The sequence below is a fragment of the Netta rufina genome, assembly GCF_964035555.1.
Source record: "Netta rufina genome assembly, chromosome: 1".
Lineage (NCBI taxonomy): Eukaryota > Metazoa > Chordata > Aves > Anseriformes > Anatidae > Netta > Netta rufina.
The window spans coordinates 111,214,962-111,232,803 of record NC_140123.1 but is presented as its reverse complement, the minus strand read 5'-3'; the positions used below and the strand labels follow the sequence as shown (position 1 = coordinate 111,232,803).

At 41.0% G+C, this 17,842-nt stretch overlaps 1 protein-coding gene across 6 annotated transcripts in view; it reads right to left on the bottom strand.

Annotated features, from left to right (window-relative positions):
- Positions 1–17,717, bottom strand: part of DCAF6 (DDB1 and CUL4 associated factor 6) — an 85,865-nt gene extending 68,148 nt beyond the window's left edge. For 3 of the 6 annotated variants that reach the window (XM_084298468.1, XM_084298470.1, XM_084298471.1), the window contains exons 1-3: positions 17,483–17,717; positions 4,913–4,974; positions 1,024–1,116 (exon numbers count right to left, since the gene is read on the bottom strand). In XM_084298468.1, the coding sequence (XP_084154594.1) occupies positions 1,024–1,116; positions 4,913–4,974; positions 17,483–17,576 (249 nt within the window). In that variant the 5' untranslated portion in view covers positions 17,577–17,717. The remainder of the gene's footprint in view (positions 1–1,023; positions 1,117–4,912; positions 4,975–17,482) is intronic. The other 3 variants (XM_084298469.1, XM_084298473.1, XM_084298472.1) reach the window with 2 other exon arrangements.
- Between the last annotated feature and the right edge of the window lie 125 nt (positions 17,718–17,842).

Here is a 17,842-nt window from a genome sequence, read left to right as displayed (position 1 = left end):
CTTCCTAGCTGTCTCAGACACCTTTTCTTCCCTTGTCTAATGACACTGATCTGGATTTTGTCAGATTAGCACCAACAACTGAAATGAAGAGATCAAGTTTAGAAGCAATGGTTCATTTGGGGAAGTAAGGAAAAGGGCCTTACCAGTAGGCATCACTCCAAATCACTACTGTTTTCCCATCACAGCTCTTCATTGCTGCCTCCATAACCTCCTATTAAAACTCTCTTCCATCATACCAACCATGCATTTTGTTTCCGTCTCTATATTTAATTTTTCAGTGCCTCTTCTGGGTTTATTTCTCAAAAAGTTCTGAGTTTAGTTCTGAGAAAGCATGGAAGTGCAGACTTCACCTGAACATTGCTGCATAGGATCCCCAGGACTGAAGGATATGTGCAGAGTATCTGTTCCTGCAAACTACCAACAGTCCCCTCAAAAGCAAAGTACAGAACATTGCTGCTATGTGGTGGAAGTCACTTGACTGGACCTTAACTCATGTCAGTGCAGAAGTGGAAAAGCAGAGATTTTTACAGCACTTACCTTCACAAACCTGCTTCCCCTAACTCAGCACAATTTCTCTATCCACATATGGGTAAACCCAAAGCAATGTTGTTTCAAATGGTAATAACTTTTTAATAAAGGTTGACACTTTACTTCAACAATGTTACACAAAAAGACAACTTAGTATATTACACAGCAGAAACTAGTATATTATTTTAAAGCTAAAATAAACAATTCATCTGACTAAAAGATTTCACAATTACTGAATACTACTGCTAATTCTGACACTAATCTGTTGTGAGACCTTGTTCCTTTTGTGTCAGACCACCTACCGTAAAATGGGATAATACCAAAGTCACAAGGAATTAGAATACTAAGTTTTTTAAGCACCGTGAGGTTTTATAGCGTTCTATAAATGAGAATAAAGTGCCTGATATTATCTTCATCAGATAAAAATTAGTTGCTCTTGAAAAACAACACCTTAAAACATATCTGAAAAATATAAGTATTCAGAAACAAACCTACCTTTCTGCTGTAAGGATTACTAATTACCAGATTGGTGTCATCAGAACCAGATAAAATATATTCTCCTGTATCATTCCAGCAAATTGTATTCACCTGCATGAATTAAAAAAAAATCTGTTTAGACTTGCATTACAATTTTCAGAATATTAAAACATCAAAATAATATACTTATCCAACACCACGAAGAACAGGAGTTAACAAATGCAATTTAAATGAATTAATTTCTAAGCAGCTAGCACACACAAAAAGTACTTTTAAAATAAACTGATAAGGGAATCACCTGCTTTACCTACGGCCTCTCCATTTACAACTCAGTTGCTCCCTTTGCTCCTGAAGAGTCCATCAGAAAAATTAAACCTTCACACAAAGGCCTCATGTCCCACAATTTTACACATTCAAGTGCTTTATTGTAGCAAATATACTCCACAGAGTTCTCAGAATTTGAACTAGAGGACGTCAAAGCACTCATCATTACATCTTCACATCACCCAAATTCTGAGCGTCCATTGCCTCTTGGTCACCACACCTTCCCAGGTAAAAAAAAAAAAAAAAATCACTGTAGAACCCCTCCCAGATCTCCCCCTCCTGAGAAGCGTGAGCACGCTGGGAAAGCCAAATTCTCCAGTGTGGTGCAGATCATTTGGGGAAAAATTTACAATATATTTCCCTACCAATTTTCCTGTTCATAAGACTGCATTTAATACTGTGTTAATGAAACAAAGCTGTAAATGCACACAAAATCCAGAAAGCTCAGAAAGTATCCTTAGAGTACGCAGGTTTGCCTTCAAGCAGCAGCTCGTGCACAAGCACCAGAGACTGCGTGCATGGCCATTATCTCAAATAGCCCCTAAAATAGCTTTAGCTGTCAAACAGCAGCCATCAACACTTTCCGCTGGCTCTTTTCTGTCAGCAGGATTACTTCTGTACTGTGATGTGTCAGAGTGGTCTATATCATCAGTCAAGCCTCCCTCCACTTTTTCTATGTCCTTTTCTTGTGCTTCCTTTTTCATTCAAATGTCTCATTCTTAATCTAAGCCTGAAAGACAGAAATCTTTTTGCTTAAAATAGAAATACCTGTTTTAGTTACTATTTTAAGCAGAAGCTTAGCTGGGGTCCTTAATTAAGCAAAGTTGCAAAATGAGAATTAGGTGCTCACATGGATGGATCACGCGGGCACATGGGCAAGCAAAAGGAATTACCAGAACTTGACATATTCATGGAGGAGCTTTACATTAACTTTAATAGGCACTCAAAAAAAAAAGAAGAAGAGAGACCTTAGCATTACAACAGACATGCCTATAGCAGGCTTGGCACAATGCACAGCAGCAGTCAATGTTAAGAACCATTAAGAAATGAACAGAAAAGCAAACATCATTCTGTCAGTGTATAAATCCATGTACAACAAATCTGCCTCCACACTGCAGTTTTGCTTCACATCCCACATATTCTCAATTTCTATTAATGTCCATTTGAAATGAGAAGTTATGAAAAAGAATGACTAGGGTGATCACAAGTGCCTAATTAAGCAAATGAGGGGAGATGACAAAAAAAAAAGGTGAAAAGGAAAGCAAAGAGAATATAGGAAGATGCAAATGGGAGACACATTTATCTGAGTTACAGTTCCACAAGCCTAAACAAGACATCAATATCTTCCTTCTAAATTCTGATTTCATTCAGGGTTGAGCAATTTCAGCATTCCCTGCCCAAGCCAAACTCACTTCAGAAAAAAAAAAAGTGAAGTGAGATGACTTAACCAAATGTGTGCTAGAAGTCTGCACACTATACTGCCTTTTTAATCTGTACCAGAACAACTTGTCAACATTACTGGCAAAGTCACTGAAGTCTTTCAGTAGAATGAGCTCAACTCCTTCCCCTACTCCCCCCGTGACTACTCCCTTCCAATAACTGACCAGTTAATACAGAACACTTCTCAGTGTTCAGTAGATCCTAGTGATCAACAGCGAATAATAACCCCAGTAAATATGTATATGGACACTGAAACCAGATGGTCAATGAGAGCAGATTTAAAAAAAATAAGTCCTCATGTCCCATTCTAAGGTAGAAAACCCACTATTAAAATACCTTGTAAATGAGAACTAGCTAGAAAACTGGTTTGTATCTCCAAACAGTATAGAAAAGCTACATATCTATTACCTTCAGGCCACTCAAAGCATCATGTTACTGTCACTACACAAGGAGTTTGAAATTCTTCCTGCTAGGGCCAAAGCAGAGGATATGGCAAACACAAATGACAGAAAATTACCAGAAGATGAAAAAGTCAGAGGGTGTGTAATTAGTTTTTTGTTGTTGTTGTTTTTGCTAGCCTTGAAAGGAAGCAGCAAGCACTTTTAATTCATTAATTGAATAGTTAAGAAATAAGTTTACTATCTTTGGGTTTTCCTCAAAGACAATGCAGAAGGCAGTGCTGCCAATCCTTGAGACTGAAAAAGCAAACTCCTCATTCCTATTGTAAGCAGGATAGATCAACAGCATACAAAAAAAATGAAAATAAAAAATAAAATTAAAAAAAATAAAAAAAAAAAAACAAAGAAATAAAATCTCTGTCAGATTTGGCTACCTCACACAGAAAGCATCTCACTGAGTTTTACACATTTGCAGCTGAGCTCCTCACCACCTTAAGCTCCCTTTAGACATAACCCCAGAAACAGCAACTTGTGGGGTACGGGTACGTATGACCTCACTCAGACAACGTGAATCGTGTTGAAAGAGGCAAATGACACCCTGGAAGGGTGATCAGGTTCCCAGCAGACATTGGTGGCTAGGTAGATCAATTCAATTACTTCACGTATTACTGCTAGAAGTCTGTTCAAGTGAAGTTAAAGAACAAAGGTAAGAGATGAGAGGAGTGGAAAACTGCACTATTTCAAAGGCTAAGGTACCTAAACTCTGAGATAGAAATCTTTGCATCCCAAACAAAAAGATGCTAGGGCAATATTAATGCTGCAAGAATACAGATTGCAATTACTTTATTTCTGCATTTACTTTTATTTTGCAGGTTTTTCTTAAAGCAAGTAGTAAGAAATGATACTGAATGGTTGTTGACAGTGTCTTGTAAGATTAACTTCTAAAGACCTTTTTTCAAATTGTAACAATATCTTAAACACCTATATATAAAGCTAAAAATTCAGAATAAAAACACTTTCCACCCAACAAAATAATTAAGTTAGGCACATGTTATAAAGCATTTGTTAAAAGCTCACATAATAAACTCAAACTGCATTTTCAAATACATATTCATCAGGTAGATTCAGGCACCACCACATTCCTCCTAAGGACATTTTAGGAGATGAAAAACTACTAGAAAAGAATCTTCAAAATAAAAATCACTGCTACAATCTTAAATACAAAAACTGGTAAGTAACTTTCTACACAGTGTCATTCATAAAACATTTTTGGTTGTGAGGGGAGGGAGAGAAATTAATGCATTTGGTATTTAAGCCAGCATCACCTGCACCAGACACTTAAAACACTAATAGAGATTTAAGTAAAAAAAAAATAATTAAAAAAAAAACATACCACAACATAGCACAAAAACTGCTACAGATTCCACTCTAAAGTTTAAGGTTAGTTCTAACTGAAAGGATAAGCATGTGTTTTCCTGACATAGGAGTTTAACTCGTTCCCATAGCAGGATGGGTATTAAAGTATAGAAATCGGATTTTGTTTTTCTTCAAAGATGAATTGGCAAATGCTTAAGAAGCAACAAATTCCTACAGAATTCAAACGTAGGTCTCACTACACAGAGGTTTCCAGCTTAGCTTTAATACACGGTATTTGCATTCCCAAGTCAAGGAACTCTTATTGTGGTAACAGTCATAATTTAACATCTTTTAACAAACAAAGGAAAAAAAAGCAACAAGTCACTTACACATCCATCGTGCACATTCAAGGTTGCTTCAAGTTTTAATCTTTGGATAAATTCTCTTCTCCCTGTGAAGAAAAATACTCATTACATACTCTATTAAAACAGTAACACTGAAGAAGCTAATTAAGACCCTACTAACAGGCACTAACGGGTAAAAACCTGAACAAGAAAGAACTGGAATATAAATCTAAGTCTTGAAAGAATTCATTTCATTCTCATTTCACAAATGTTAAGACAAGCATCACATTTGCTAGCTTTTCCATCACCTTTAAGAAGAGTGTAGAAATGGTGACATGCACAGTTCACAGGTTGACACTTCTCCTGAAAATAGCTAGAAAGCTGAAAATAACCCTATGGGTTTTTTGGTCAACTTAGCTGAAGACAGCAAGTATAACAGTTTTAGAAGTATGACATATCATATAAGGCATGCAAAGGCACGTGTTTAGGTCTCAAGCAGAAAGTAAAACAGTGCATTGAAAACAACATGACCTCTTCATAAGCTAGGTGCTTAAACTAAATGCAAATTGGAGATATTAGGTTAGAGTAACTTTGTTTCATGAAAACAGGTTATAATGAACTTAATAATCCTGGGAAAAGACTTTCAGAAAAGGAAAACACTGATAAGCCTGATCTTTTTACTAAAATCCTAAAGCCTCTTAAGCTCAAAGGACATTATCTTATTTTGTCCTGTATTTGTATAGCTCTGAGAACAAAACTCTAGGTAAGATACTAGGCTGTACCGTTTTTGAATACCAAACCTAGTGAATTCAGTCACAATTAACTTTCCTTCAGGGAAACTAAGAAGACAGGGAAAGAAACTGCAGCATCAGCCCTCTCCACACCTGAAGACCCTACATCTCATGACTTCTTTAGGTCCAGCTCCAAGGAGAGACCATCTCAGCGCTAGTGTTGTTGCCTCTGGCACTCCAATAGAAATTTGGGACCGTAATTTCTCCTCTATCTACTTATTTCCTCATTGTGTCTTTTACTTGCCCCAGATACAATCCTGAACTGGAAAAGACCACCTGATATCCGTGCCTGATCCCTCAATCCCCAGCACCTGACTGGGAGTATGCGGTATGAGTTAAAGAAGGGGTAGAGTTAAACTTCTTTCCAACACCCTCTCTGTATTGTTGGTGGGCTGTTATCTACAGATAAATCAGGCGGTGCAGTGAGCATTCAACAGAGATAGTACAGAAACAAACACGAGTAAGGGGCACTGAAGAAATGTTAAAATGCGTTGCTTCCAAAAACCTTTCTATGTGATAAACTACTCAGCCCAATAATAAGACAACAGAACGGATTGCTTCCAGTTTATCTTATCACTCAAGACTAGAACCTGCAGATCCCAAATGTTTTTTTTTTCCCTAAAATAAAAACAGAACTGCACGAAAAAACAGATCTGAAGAAAACATCATCTCTGCATTTGCTGTTTTTAAAAGCTGAGTTAGCAGTTGGTGAAATCTTCCTTGTACTGCAGCAATACCTTCCTTAAAATTACTGGTTTGATTAAAAATTTCAGCCATAAATAAGTACTAGGGTTTTCTCTTACTTGTCACCTGAATATTTTTGCAACTTCCACATTTTTATCATTAAAAACATAATACCACTTATCTTGCTAATAAATGATTAATAAGGCTGCATCCCCATTTCACTCCAGGTGCATCACAGCTCTTACTCCTCATATTTTCTGAAAGCCAAATTCCCCTTAGCAAGGGCTCTGCTTTCCAGGGTGACAAGACACTTGGCAAATCCTTCATTCTCTTTCACGTAACGCAGTGGCTACATGTTCCCTCCATCTTACACTGAAGGCAGCCTTCCTGTCTCTCCCTCCAGCTAAGAAGATGGGGCAGATACAGTCTTTTGCCAAAAGCCCCTGAAGTACTTGTTTCTGGCATCAAGACCTCTATCGTTTTGGTTTGACTTTTTTTTCCCCCCCTCCCCAACACTGCATACAGGCTCTATAAGAGCCAGAAACTGTTTCTTTTCCCCTCAACTACGTGCCACCAGAGAATGAAAAACTCACGTCTGAGAGGATGCTTCCGTACCCGATTTCCCCTATGCAAGTAAGGCCTGTTTATGATAGGGACCAAGTGGTCAAGCTGCCATGGCACAGATCACCTCACTGGACAACAGAGCACACAAGAGGGTTGCTTTGAAACCCTTTAGATGAAACTATTGAGAAATAACCGATGACCAACAAAGCACTGTGAAGTTTCAATTGGCAATCGTGACCTCCCTGTGAAGCGTTTACACACCTAAATTTGGAAAGCTCTCAAGCTAGCACTGCTCTCACCCATTTTCAACAGACGTGATGCACTGTTGAAGCTTCAAGGGATAGCATCCCTCTCAGTGCAGCCATCAGTAAGACTTTCAATTTTTGTCCATCCACCCTTTTTCACCAACCACGAGACACTACTGAAGCCTAAAGGCATGGTGCCATCCTCCATACAGTACATCACTAAGCTTTTGAGCTTTTTTAAGCTAGAGACTATGGGACCATTTGCATGGCCACATTCTATGCGTGGAAGAAGCCCCACCCTGAGGCACTCATCACGTGAACTTACATACAGGAAAGCAGGCAAAAGAGAAACTGCAGACACTTACTTTTAAAGTATTTCTTCAGGATGTTCCCCTACACACAGCTTCAAACCAAACAACGCCTTGTAACACACGCCCCTCTGGAGAATTACCTAACTCTGGGGTTTGGGCACATATACACAGGTCCAGTCTCACTTCTGGTAGAAATACTAAAATACCACCATGTCCCTCATATTCCCCACGTGTAACAGTTACGACACCATTTCGGTCACAATCCTCAGTTTAGAAATTGCTGGTCAGGTGCTTTCTACATTGGTATTTTGGCAAGAGTACATGTACCTCTCTTTTGTAAGTGATGTATTCAGTGGTAGTTCAAAACAGATGACAGCAGAGAAGTTTAACGCTTCAAGCATGTAAGACCTTTGTATTCTTGAAATTGTACTCCAGAATTCCCTATTGAAAAAGTCGAGATCATTTCATGAAGAAGATCTGGACCAGAAAGTGTGTTTGTGCTATACAGCAATATAACCAAACTTTGATCCAAAGCTGCACCAGCACAAGCCCGTGAAAGCCAAGCCTTATTCCAAAAAGCAGTAATAGATCCTGTTTGTCAAATGAACGCGCGTTTATGGCAAGCTAGCTCTTCCCGAGGCCAAGTCCCTCGGTGCTCGCTTGCTGTGACATTTGAAATGCCCTACTTTAAAACTGAAACAGAGCCAGCGTCTGTTCCCAATGCAGAGCACATGTTATCTTGCACTCCAGGAGCATTTCAGAGCCACTCTTGATTTTTGAGCATAGTGTTTACGTGTTGGCAAATCTAACTCACAAAAAGATGACCAGTCCTGATAATTTGTAAATTTGGTAGCTGTTGGGCTTTGTCAAATTTTGTACAATGATTGAGGATAACTTTTGATCTGCATCTCAACACGCTGATTTTCTTTAGTAAATGTCTATGAATATTCCACATGGCAAACAGAACTACACCATGCAGTTAACAGGACTACACACAATAAGCACTAAATTAGCTTTCATCAAGAAATATTAAAATCCTTGAAAAAGAACTGAAATCTCGAAAAACATTTATTAGCTGCACAGACTGAGAGTGGCCCCGTTTTACAGACACAGATTGTGACACACAAAATGAAAGCAGCTTATCAAAGGAGAGTGAATTGCCAGTACCGCCAGAAACCAAATCCATTAGCGTGACCCCACAGCCCTTTGATCGAGCCCTTCTATTATATCTCCTAATTGTTCTGGGCTACTACATGAATGCCAAAAAGCTACAATAACTCTTGCTTTTATCAACCTTAAAAAAAAATAAACTTTCAAGTTACAATGGACAACTGCTTTTTTTATGATTTAAGTTCAAAACAGGTAACTTAAATTCTTCTCTGCTTTTAATGATAATTTAGCAAGCCTAAAGGTCTGAACGCTATAGGGAAACACAAAGCATGTTAATTTCTATGAAGATACAATACCTACTTGCCATTTTGATCTGCAAGAGCTTTGTTACAGAACACGCAGCACCAGATGACTTAGTGTTAATCAAGCTTGCACTTAAAACCCAAGACATACTTCAGAATAAGCTTCATGTACAAAGAAACATAGAAATTTCACGTATTAACACCACCAGTGAAACTACGTAAGATAGGACAACGTGCCCTGATTTACAATCCAGCAGGCCCATAAAGTCTCTTGGTGAGCATTTAGATACAGAATTGTATCTCAAAAGAAATACAAAGTGAGATCTGCTGAAATTAAAATACTCGTCTCAGTAACATTATATATTTTAGGGTAATTAATAACCATTCTGGAACACTTCCATTTTGATTTTCTTCTACCAAAACTGCAAGAGTAAGTTACTACAGGTAATGACACAGACAAGAGTTATTTGCAGAAGTGTCTGTAGATGCTTTTCAGATGTATTTCAGACTCTGAAAGTATCCATTTCTGAATATAAGCTTCCACTGGGCTCCACCACTGATAAGACCACAAGCTTTAAAGCTGAGAAAATCATCACAGACAGCTAGTTTAATGGCTGTTTGATATCTACCATGTTTTATGCTTCAATTATACTTAATATATGAAATTCATTTGAATTAATGTCAATTTCTAAGGTGCTCACAGTGGCACAAGTGTGGTGCAAACCTACTTATCTTAGAGATGGCATTTATCAGCATATTGTAAGTACTGGCCTGAGAGCGAGCATGCCATAGTGGCAAGTACTAAGTGGATTTCATTCACAAGTACACCATATTCTGACAGCTATCCTGTCCCATTCACGCTGTCCACAGTAAAGTCTTTTGTGTTGCTCTCAGCCCAGACTGTAGCTGAGCACAAGATAAATCAGTGTGGTTCTGCAACAGGAGAAATTAAAATGTGCAGTTTCCATATTCATTCAGTTGTTTAAAGTAATGCAGTGATCATACACAAACTACTCAGTGAGATAAAAGGCATTGGAAATTTGTATATTATGTGATATTTCTAATTTCTACAGAGCTAAGGATAAAAATTATGCAATAATACAAGGAGAAGCTGTATCTATGCAACAGCCAGCCAAAGGCAAAAAGATAACAGGTACCAACACACTTTTCTCAACACAAACCTATCAGAAATAGCTTGTGTGATGAACCGGATATACATGTATGATTAACCCAATGCAAAATCACTTTCTGTTTTCTCCACAAGCATTAAAACACATCTCACATAAACAGCCCAAAATTCTAAAACAGATACCAGTATGAAACTGAATCGTCATCAGATGAAGAGAACTGCACTTGAGCCTTGTTTTCTTCTCTTTAGAAGAGGTTTCCACTAACTGAAGGCAAAAAGCAACAGCATGCAGGATGTTGCAAGCTGGAGGAAATGGTGTTATTGCAAGTTGGGATGTGTCTTAACATACCACAATATTAACGCGGTATGAAGGGAGTAACATGGGCCTTGCTCGCAGAACTTCAGGAAACACACTTCATCACATCAGGTACTTTGTGTCATTTTCTCAAGTGCTTCTTGTAGCACCCAAGGGTAACAAGAAGCTCAGTATTTCAGCAGGAGCAGAGGATGTCTGTGAAGCAGAAATGGGGATATGACTGCCCCAGTGCAGAAGTGAAGACATCTGGCAGCAGAACCACAAACTTCTGCCACCTCCATGCATTTCAGATGAGTACCAGAGCATGCAAAATGGAAGCAAAGAAAAAGTTAGGGGAATCTGCTCTTAAGCACATCCAAGCAGGCTGAATGCTGCTGCCAGTCCTCGCACTCACCTTTCGGTGCCCATCAGCGGCTGCTGCCTCTTCAGCAGCCAGCACAACTCACCACCACGTGGTTACTCCCTTGCCCATTCTGGACCAAGGTTCTGGGGTAAATAAAAGTCTCCTATTTAAAGTTGTCTAAGCTAACTCAACCCACATTTCTAAACAGATTAGGAAGTGATTATATAGGAGCTTACTGACATATCTAGAGAGACGTGCCTTCTGGCAAAAAAAAAGCAGCCTGCCTTTCCCACAAAGATGTCTCAGCAAAACTGAGAATTTGGGCAGGCTGGGACCAAATTAAAGCTCTTACTATTCTGCACACTTACCTAATTAAAAAATACTGTCTAATCCTAGGCGGGATGGGAATTGTAAACTGTCATATTTGGGGGAAGACGTGAAATAGACATAGATATACGCACCCCACAGCAGATAGAGCTACATATCACTGTGAGATTACAAGCATAAGCACTTGGAAATTGCCCAGGATTAGACTTTAAAAACAGCCAACGTCAGAAGTTGAGCTAAAGTAGAAATCTGAGTCTTGCTAGTAGATGACTATCAAGCAACACTGTGACGTAAATTGGATTAGAAGTGGGGATTCAAAGGCTAACAGGAAAAAAAAAGCTCACTTTTAAAAGTTGCTTGGTGCAATAAATTGCATGTAAATGACAAAAACAACCAGCACAACTGGTTGTTTAACTCCAGAGAGTCATTTTTTACTGAAGAGAGATTTCAAGACATAACAGTGTTTCTAGAATAAGAACAAATGAAAAAGGAACCTTATTTTTCCTCCTTTCCTAGGAAAGGTAAATAATGGGAACTACTGGAAAAATAACCTCAAAGCAATGTAACCTAAAAAAGGAGGGATTTTTTTGGTTTTGTGCAATAGTTTCCTAGAGTGGTGAAGTTCCAGTACTTGAACAGAGGCTGGACAAACATTGCTGACAGCTCAGACCGCATTCAGTTCACAGGAAGGGAAGCATGACCCTCATCTTCCTCCTGCTAAATAGAGAGCAGCAGCATTTACATGTTCAATTCTCCTGAGGAAAGCCTGCACATCACTGAAAAACGATATTAAAATTCACAGATGTTACTCAGATTCTATCTCATGATATTTATGCTCAATATTTAATGAGTCAACCTATACCAAAGCATCTGGGACACGTCTGATTCAGTGACTCACTGAGCCTCAAAGATGGACAAGAAGAAGCTGAGACTTGCATTTCATTCCCAAAAAATCCGGCTTGCTTTCAAGACTGGCATACTTTATATACAGACTGATCTTCTTCCTCATTGCCAGGACAGGGCTGGTCTCAAGTATCAACTAGTTCTTGATACATGATCAGTAATACCCTACTGGACTATTTTGGGGACATTCAAAGCATAGAAGATCAGGAATCACAAGTGAAGTCACAAGAACTCATCGTATTGCAGTGCAACAGTCTAGAAGTGACCAAACACAAATGTGCTCAGTGTTTATCCTAATGCATTTAATGGAAACAATCCAGCTAGAGGAAGACTGCAGGGAAGGAAGTAAAGGAAAAGAAAAAAAAAATATCAAAGGGATCTCTCACATCACTGCCTCATCTTGAAATACAAATCTAGTACACGATTTGTTTCTGCAGCAAGAGACAGCTTTCATGTATCCCAGGTTCATTATTACAAGATCAAGGTGCAACTTAACAACAAAACTGTCTGAAGCACTCAGGATCAAGACACAGGCAGTCACTTACAAAGCAAATACATTTTTTGTACAAAGAGTGTCTTTAAAAGCATACAGTGTAAATTCAATGGAAATATTGCAATCAAAGAATGAAAAGATATTAAAGTGCACACAGATCTATAGTCTCCAGCTGTCTGCACAAGACTGAGACTCCAAAGGATATTAAGTAAATATATGTGCATCCTAAGACTGATTATATGTATGGACATATATATATATATATATATGCACAGATATCTGCATATATATTTTAAGTCTTGGGACTACAGCATACTATTTATATATTACATATTATTTATATATATTACACAAAAGGTTAATCCCTTTTAGAAAAGTAAAACAGTTTAGCTCATGTCAAGCAAAGGTGACAAAACTACTCAAAAGGCCTCTTGAATTTCTGAAGGACAGAAAATATGTTTTTCTACAAATTGATGTTAATACATAGAAGCTGAATTCCTATCAATCTCACTCTCTTATTTCAGAAGTGACAGAAAGCAGCAAGTAATCCCATTTCCTGTGTACCAAGTTTCTTTTTAACAGCAAGTGTAATAAAGTGTTGGCAATCGCTTCAGAAGTCCTACTTTAAGTAGGAGCAAGGTGGGACAAAACTAAGGAGACAGAAGCAGTAACACAAACTGTAACAATCAAACCACAGCAGCACACAAGGAAGATGTGACTTAGGTGAGGTCAGGCCAACCACAAGCAAAGACCCCCTGGGCAGCAGCAAAAGAGACTGGCAAATTTCCACCTTGTGATGCCACACGGCTGTACTACTTACTTCCAGGCACAACTGGCTCTTGCACATCCCCTCCCATAGCTCAATTCACCTACAAGTGAAATAATCACAGGGGTAACAACAGACAGCCAGACAGAGCGTAATGAGAACTGAGCATTCAACGCTCAGACACCAGAAATACTGAACCAGCTTCTGTCCTGCCTCCTCGCTCACATCCCTTTCTGGTTCTCTGGTACGTATCGAGTTATAGCCAGCCAGCTTCTTTTTATTTGTTGCCTTCTCCAGATGATTCACTTTTTATTTTGCTTTATCAATAGAACGCTGCTTTCCACAAATCACTCTATTAAAACCGTTAAAGTGGCTGCCTTGATTATCTCAGTTGATTTATTTAGAACTAGAAAAAATAATCATTAATCTTTATGGAGTAGGATCACCCCAACATTTTTTAAAAGTGCTTTTATACATATGCATTGTGCCTGTCTATTCTTTGGTACCAGCTTAAATGAGATTGTACCAGGGAATTTGCTTCAGACATAGTCTCTTCATTAAACTTCTCCAAACCCAATTTGTTACCAACAGGTCTCAGTGACACACCACTCAATTGCCCATCTGTAGGCTCACTGAGTACAGTATTTTTTACTAACAGAAAAAAAGAAAAAAAAACACAGCCAGCTTGAGGCAATACCTACTCACTCTACTCTCTGGTGTTTTAACAATTAAAAAGCAGCATTCTTTTCCTGTAAATGCTCTTAAACATCTTAAACTTCTTTACACAACCACTGAAAATCCAACGGCCATACAAAATTGCCTGCCAGACATGTAATAGATTAAGCACATTAAAGGTGTTTGGTATTGTTTCAAGGAAATATTTTCCTCTTGTTCATTTATCATACTGCCAACTTCAATTCTGACTCCGCTATTTTCTGTTATTCAGAAAGCATCGTTAACGAGGCAAATCTGGGGAGAACAGCTGCATCTTTCAAAAATCTTCAGCTTCATGAAGCATTTGGTGTGTGTGAGCACACATTGATACAGAGCTGGTCTGCTGGGCACACACAGGGTGAGGCACGGTGGAAGATGTACATCAGGAAGCTAAACGACTCACATGAAGAGAGCAGTCATTTGAGCCCTTGTGATCGGACCAGGCAAATTTACAGAGCTCCTTTTTCAAGCAGCAGTTAATTTGCTAGGCTTGCAGAAGGAAAAGCAGCATAAAACACTTCTCTTAATTACGGTTTTTAGCTGTGACAGATGCAGTCTCTTTAATAAATGCTGGAGAAGAAAAGTAATGCAAGAGGTTTAGGACATGAAATGTAACAGCACACCTGAAAATAACTAAACATCAAAAGCATTATGCAAAGAATTAAAGATGAAGGCATAATTAAATACTCTGTGACCATCACCAACTACAAAGATGGTAACTGTAACACTGCCTGGCCCTTCCTCCTCTGTGTTACTTACAAAGACTAAGATGCCACATGTTGAAATACAACTGTAGTGAAAGCTGGGGAAAATAACACATCCACGTTATAGCTGTTTTCCCTAAAATTCAGGTTTTCATCTCTGCTGTTTTGGGGTGGGGTTTTTTGTTTGTCTTTGTTTGTTTTGGGTGGTATTGTTTTGGTTTTGTTTTTGTTTGGTCCAAGAAAAACTAACAGAGAGAATGAGGGTGTACGGTACTTTAGGAAATTCACACCCCCACTCTGGGCAGCATATTTCAGGACAAACAAGACGTTCAACAGCAACACCCAATCCTACCCGCACAGATCCAGTAAGCTGCTACTAGTTTTATGTTATTAGTTGTTTATAAACTCATAAGTTAACGAGCTGGAACACGGCTGATACCAAAGCTACCTGGTTGGCCACACACCTACCAGCTGATGTGGCCTATCCTGTTCTTCAGCGCTGCCTGTCAATGGTGCAGATACCTTGCTTTGAATGTGTAATTAGTTTTGGTTTGTGTTGTAGTTCATCCTGGGAAAGAGGGGGAGCGAATGGCGCCTGGTTCGTTTAGTAAGTTCTCCCACTTCCTATATATATAACAATATATTTGCAAATCTTCCTGTAGCAACAGTTTTACACGATCTGACCAAAAGGAGCCTTACTATAAGAAAATCGGTACTTTCTTTTCTTAAATCTACAGAGTTCAAACCTTTTCTAAATCTTACAAAACAGGATGAGAAAACCGTAGTATCAAACATGCTACACCCTGACAAAAATTGCCCTAGAACATGAATTTTTTTTTTTAAAAAGGTGGGAGGGAAGCTCAGCAGTCAGCATCACAACACTGTGTCTAACAAATCTGGAAAGCTCAAAAATGTCATATTGCAAGGAAGGAAGATGATAGAAAACCATGCAAACAAGAGTACCAGAAGCTATGGAGAATTTACATTTTGAAACCCACTTTTATTGTACCAAGCACAGTTCCTGACAATCATTCTGAAAACCTTGGACTTGATTACTCTCTGCAAACTATTTTAGACCAATGGAGTTTCTGTGGATAACCTACTATGCCAGTTAATTAAAAAAAAAAAAAAAAAAAAGAAAAAAAAAAAAGAAGAAAAAGCCTAAAGCCTTCAGTCTTCTTCACAGCTACACGGAGCCATCCTTAGCAGCACGACCCTTCACAGAAAAGCAAATAAAGCTGTCACATTAAATACTTCAGAGGAATTATGGATCCACTTCCTTCTTGTAATAAACCCAGGCTGCTGCTCCTCTAGGTAAATTATTACCACAGTTCGTGTGTACATAGGCCCTCATTTTGGCAACACCAAACCCTTCATCTGCTATCAGAACCGATGTGTTTGTTAGTCATGGAAACGTTGCACAATGATAAAAAGAAAAAAAAAAATGTAGCAAAAATTTTGGGATTCTTGGGAAACTAGCCTGTCTCTGAGTTTTTAAGTTGGATACTAGGGTTTACTGCCAATGTTTTTCAGTGTAAAAGCACTGTGATGTTTAACTGGAAGTAGCAGGAAGCTCAGCTTCCACCCATGGCCCAGCAGCAGGATTCCTCCCACTAGCAGCAGGCTAAGCCACTGCCCCAAGTGAATGAAAGCAGAGTGCTACTGACAGCCTCCTAGAGCAGTTGGCTTTCTCTGGAGACTTCAGATACAAGCACTGTCTGAAATCGAGACTAATTAGCCCACAAATGCTGAGGAAAACAGCTAACACAGATACACTGATAAGACCCACTTTTTCCCTCTGTCACCACATGGGGAAATCGCTCTTAGGGAACGATAACGAGCCAGAGGACACGTCCCAAGCACGCAGAGCACCCAATCTGCGCTAGACTTTCCTTTGGAACTTTGTCCTGAACCGACAAGATTTCGGGACAGTTATTTAGAGATCTCGCAAAACCAGGCAGAGTTTCGCAAGGACATAAATTCCCGGAGTGAGCTCTCTGCCTGGGGAGCTACAATACGATGTGCAGCTCCCTCCCGGAGCAGCTGTTTTCGAAGGCAGGAAGAGGCTATAAATAGAGTGCCACCTGATTGCCAGTCCACACGAAACTCAAACACAGAGCAAATAAGAAATGCTGTTACTTCTTCGGTGTATTCCTCCACTACCCGGGCACCTCCGGCACTGCCTGTATTTTATATTTCAGCACAGGAGCGTTACCCAGCTGGATGGGTCGGCACAGAGCTATCAGTTGTGCGGCACACACCTGCCAGCACACTCTGAGAAGCCTTCTTAGCGGTGTACTTGCTGCGAGAGCTCTCTTTTGCCTCGCTGGCTGAGAAAGAGTAGGTGGTGAAAAGACATAACCTGCTTTATTCCGTATTGCTGCTCGCAAGGGTTTTGACAGGTTTATCCAAAAAAGAAAAAAAGGGGGAAAAACAAACAAACAAAACAAAAAAGCAGGAATGATGGCTGGGCGCCCTGACGCTACCGCTGGGCGCAAACCACCCGCCCGGCTTGCATTAGTTGCGGCTGCTCAGCCGGTGCAACAGGTAGCAGCACCTCGCCTGCCGGCTGCGGGGCGCCGAGCGCGGCCCGGCAGCCAGCGCCGCCCGCCCGAGCCCAGCGGGGGGCCGGGGCCGGGACCCGGGAGCCGGGAGCCGCCCGGCAGCGGCACAGCGCCCGGAGCGCCAGGGCCGCCAACGCCATTTTGCCGGCGCGGGGCTGCGGGCGGCGGGGCTGCCCCCGGGCCGGGTGGGTCCCTGCCGGGAGCAGGGCAGGGGGAGCCCTCCCGGGGCGCCCTCCCGCCTGTCCCCGCCGCCATCTCGGGGGGGCTCGCTGCCCGCCGCCAACGGCGCCAACGGCTCCAACGGCCGCCCCCCCCCCTTCCCCCCGCTAACCGCCCCCCCCGCCCTTACCCAGGTAGTGGCGCCGCAGCAGGCCGGGCTCCTCCAGCCCCAGGCTCCGCTTCCTCACGTCCCACAGCAGGTGGGGGCAGCGGCCGCGGGACATGGCCCCCGCCGGGGGGGGGCTGCCGGGCGCTCCGCTGCCGCCGGCCGCCCCGCGCGATCACCATGGAAACCGGCCGGCCCCCGGCCCCCCCGCCCCGCGCCGCCCCTCCCCGCCCCGCGGCTCCGGCAGGGAGAGGGAGAGGGAGAGAGAGAGAGAGAGAGACAGGGAGAGGGAGAGGGGCGGGGCCGGCCGCCGCTCGGAGCCACGCCCTCCGCGGTAAGCCACGCCTCCCGTGGGAAGCCACGCCCCCTGCGGTGAAGCTACGC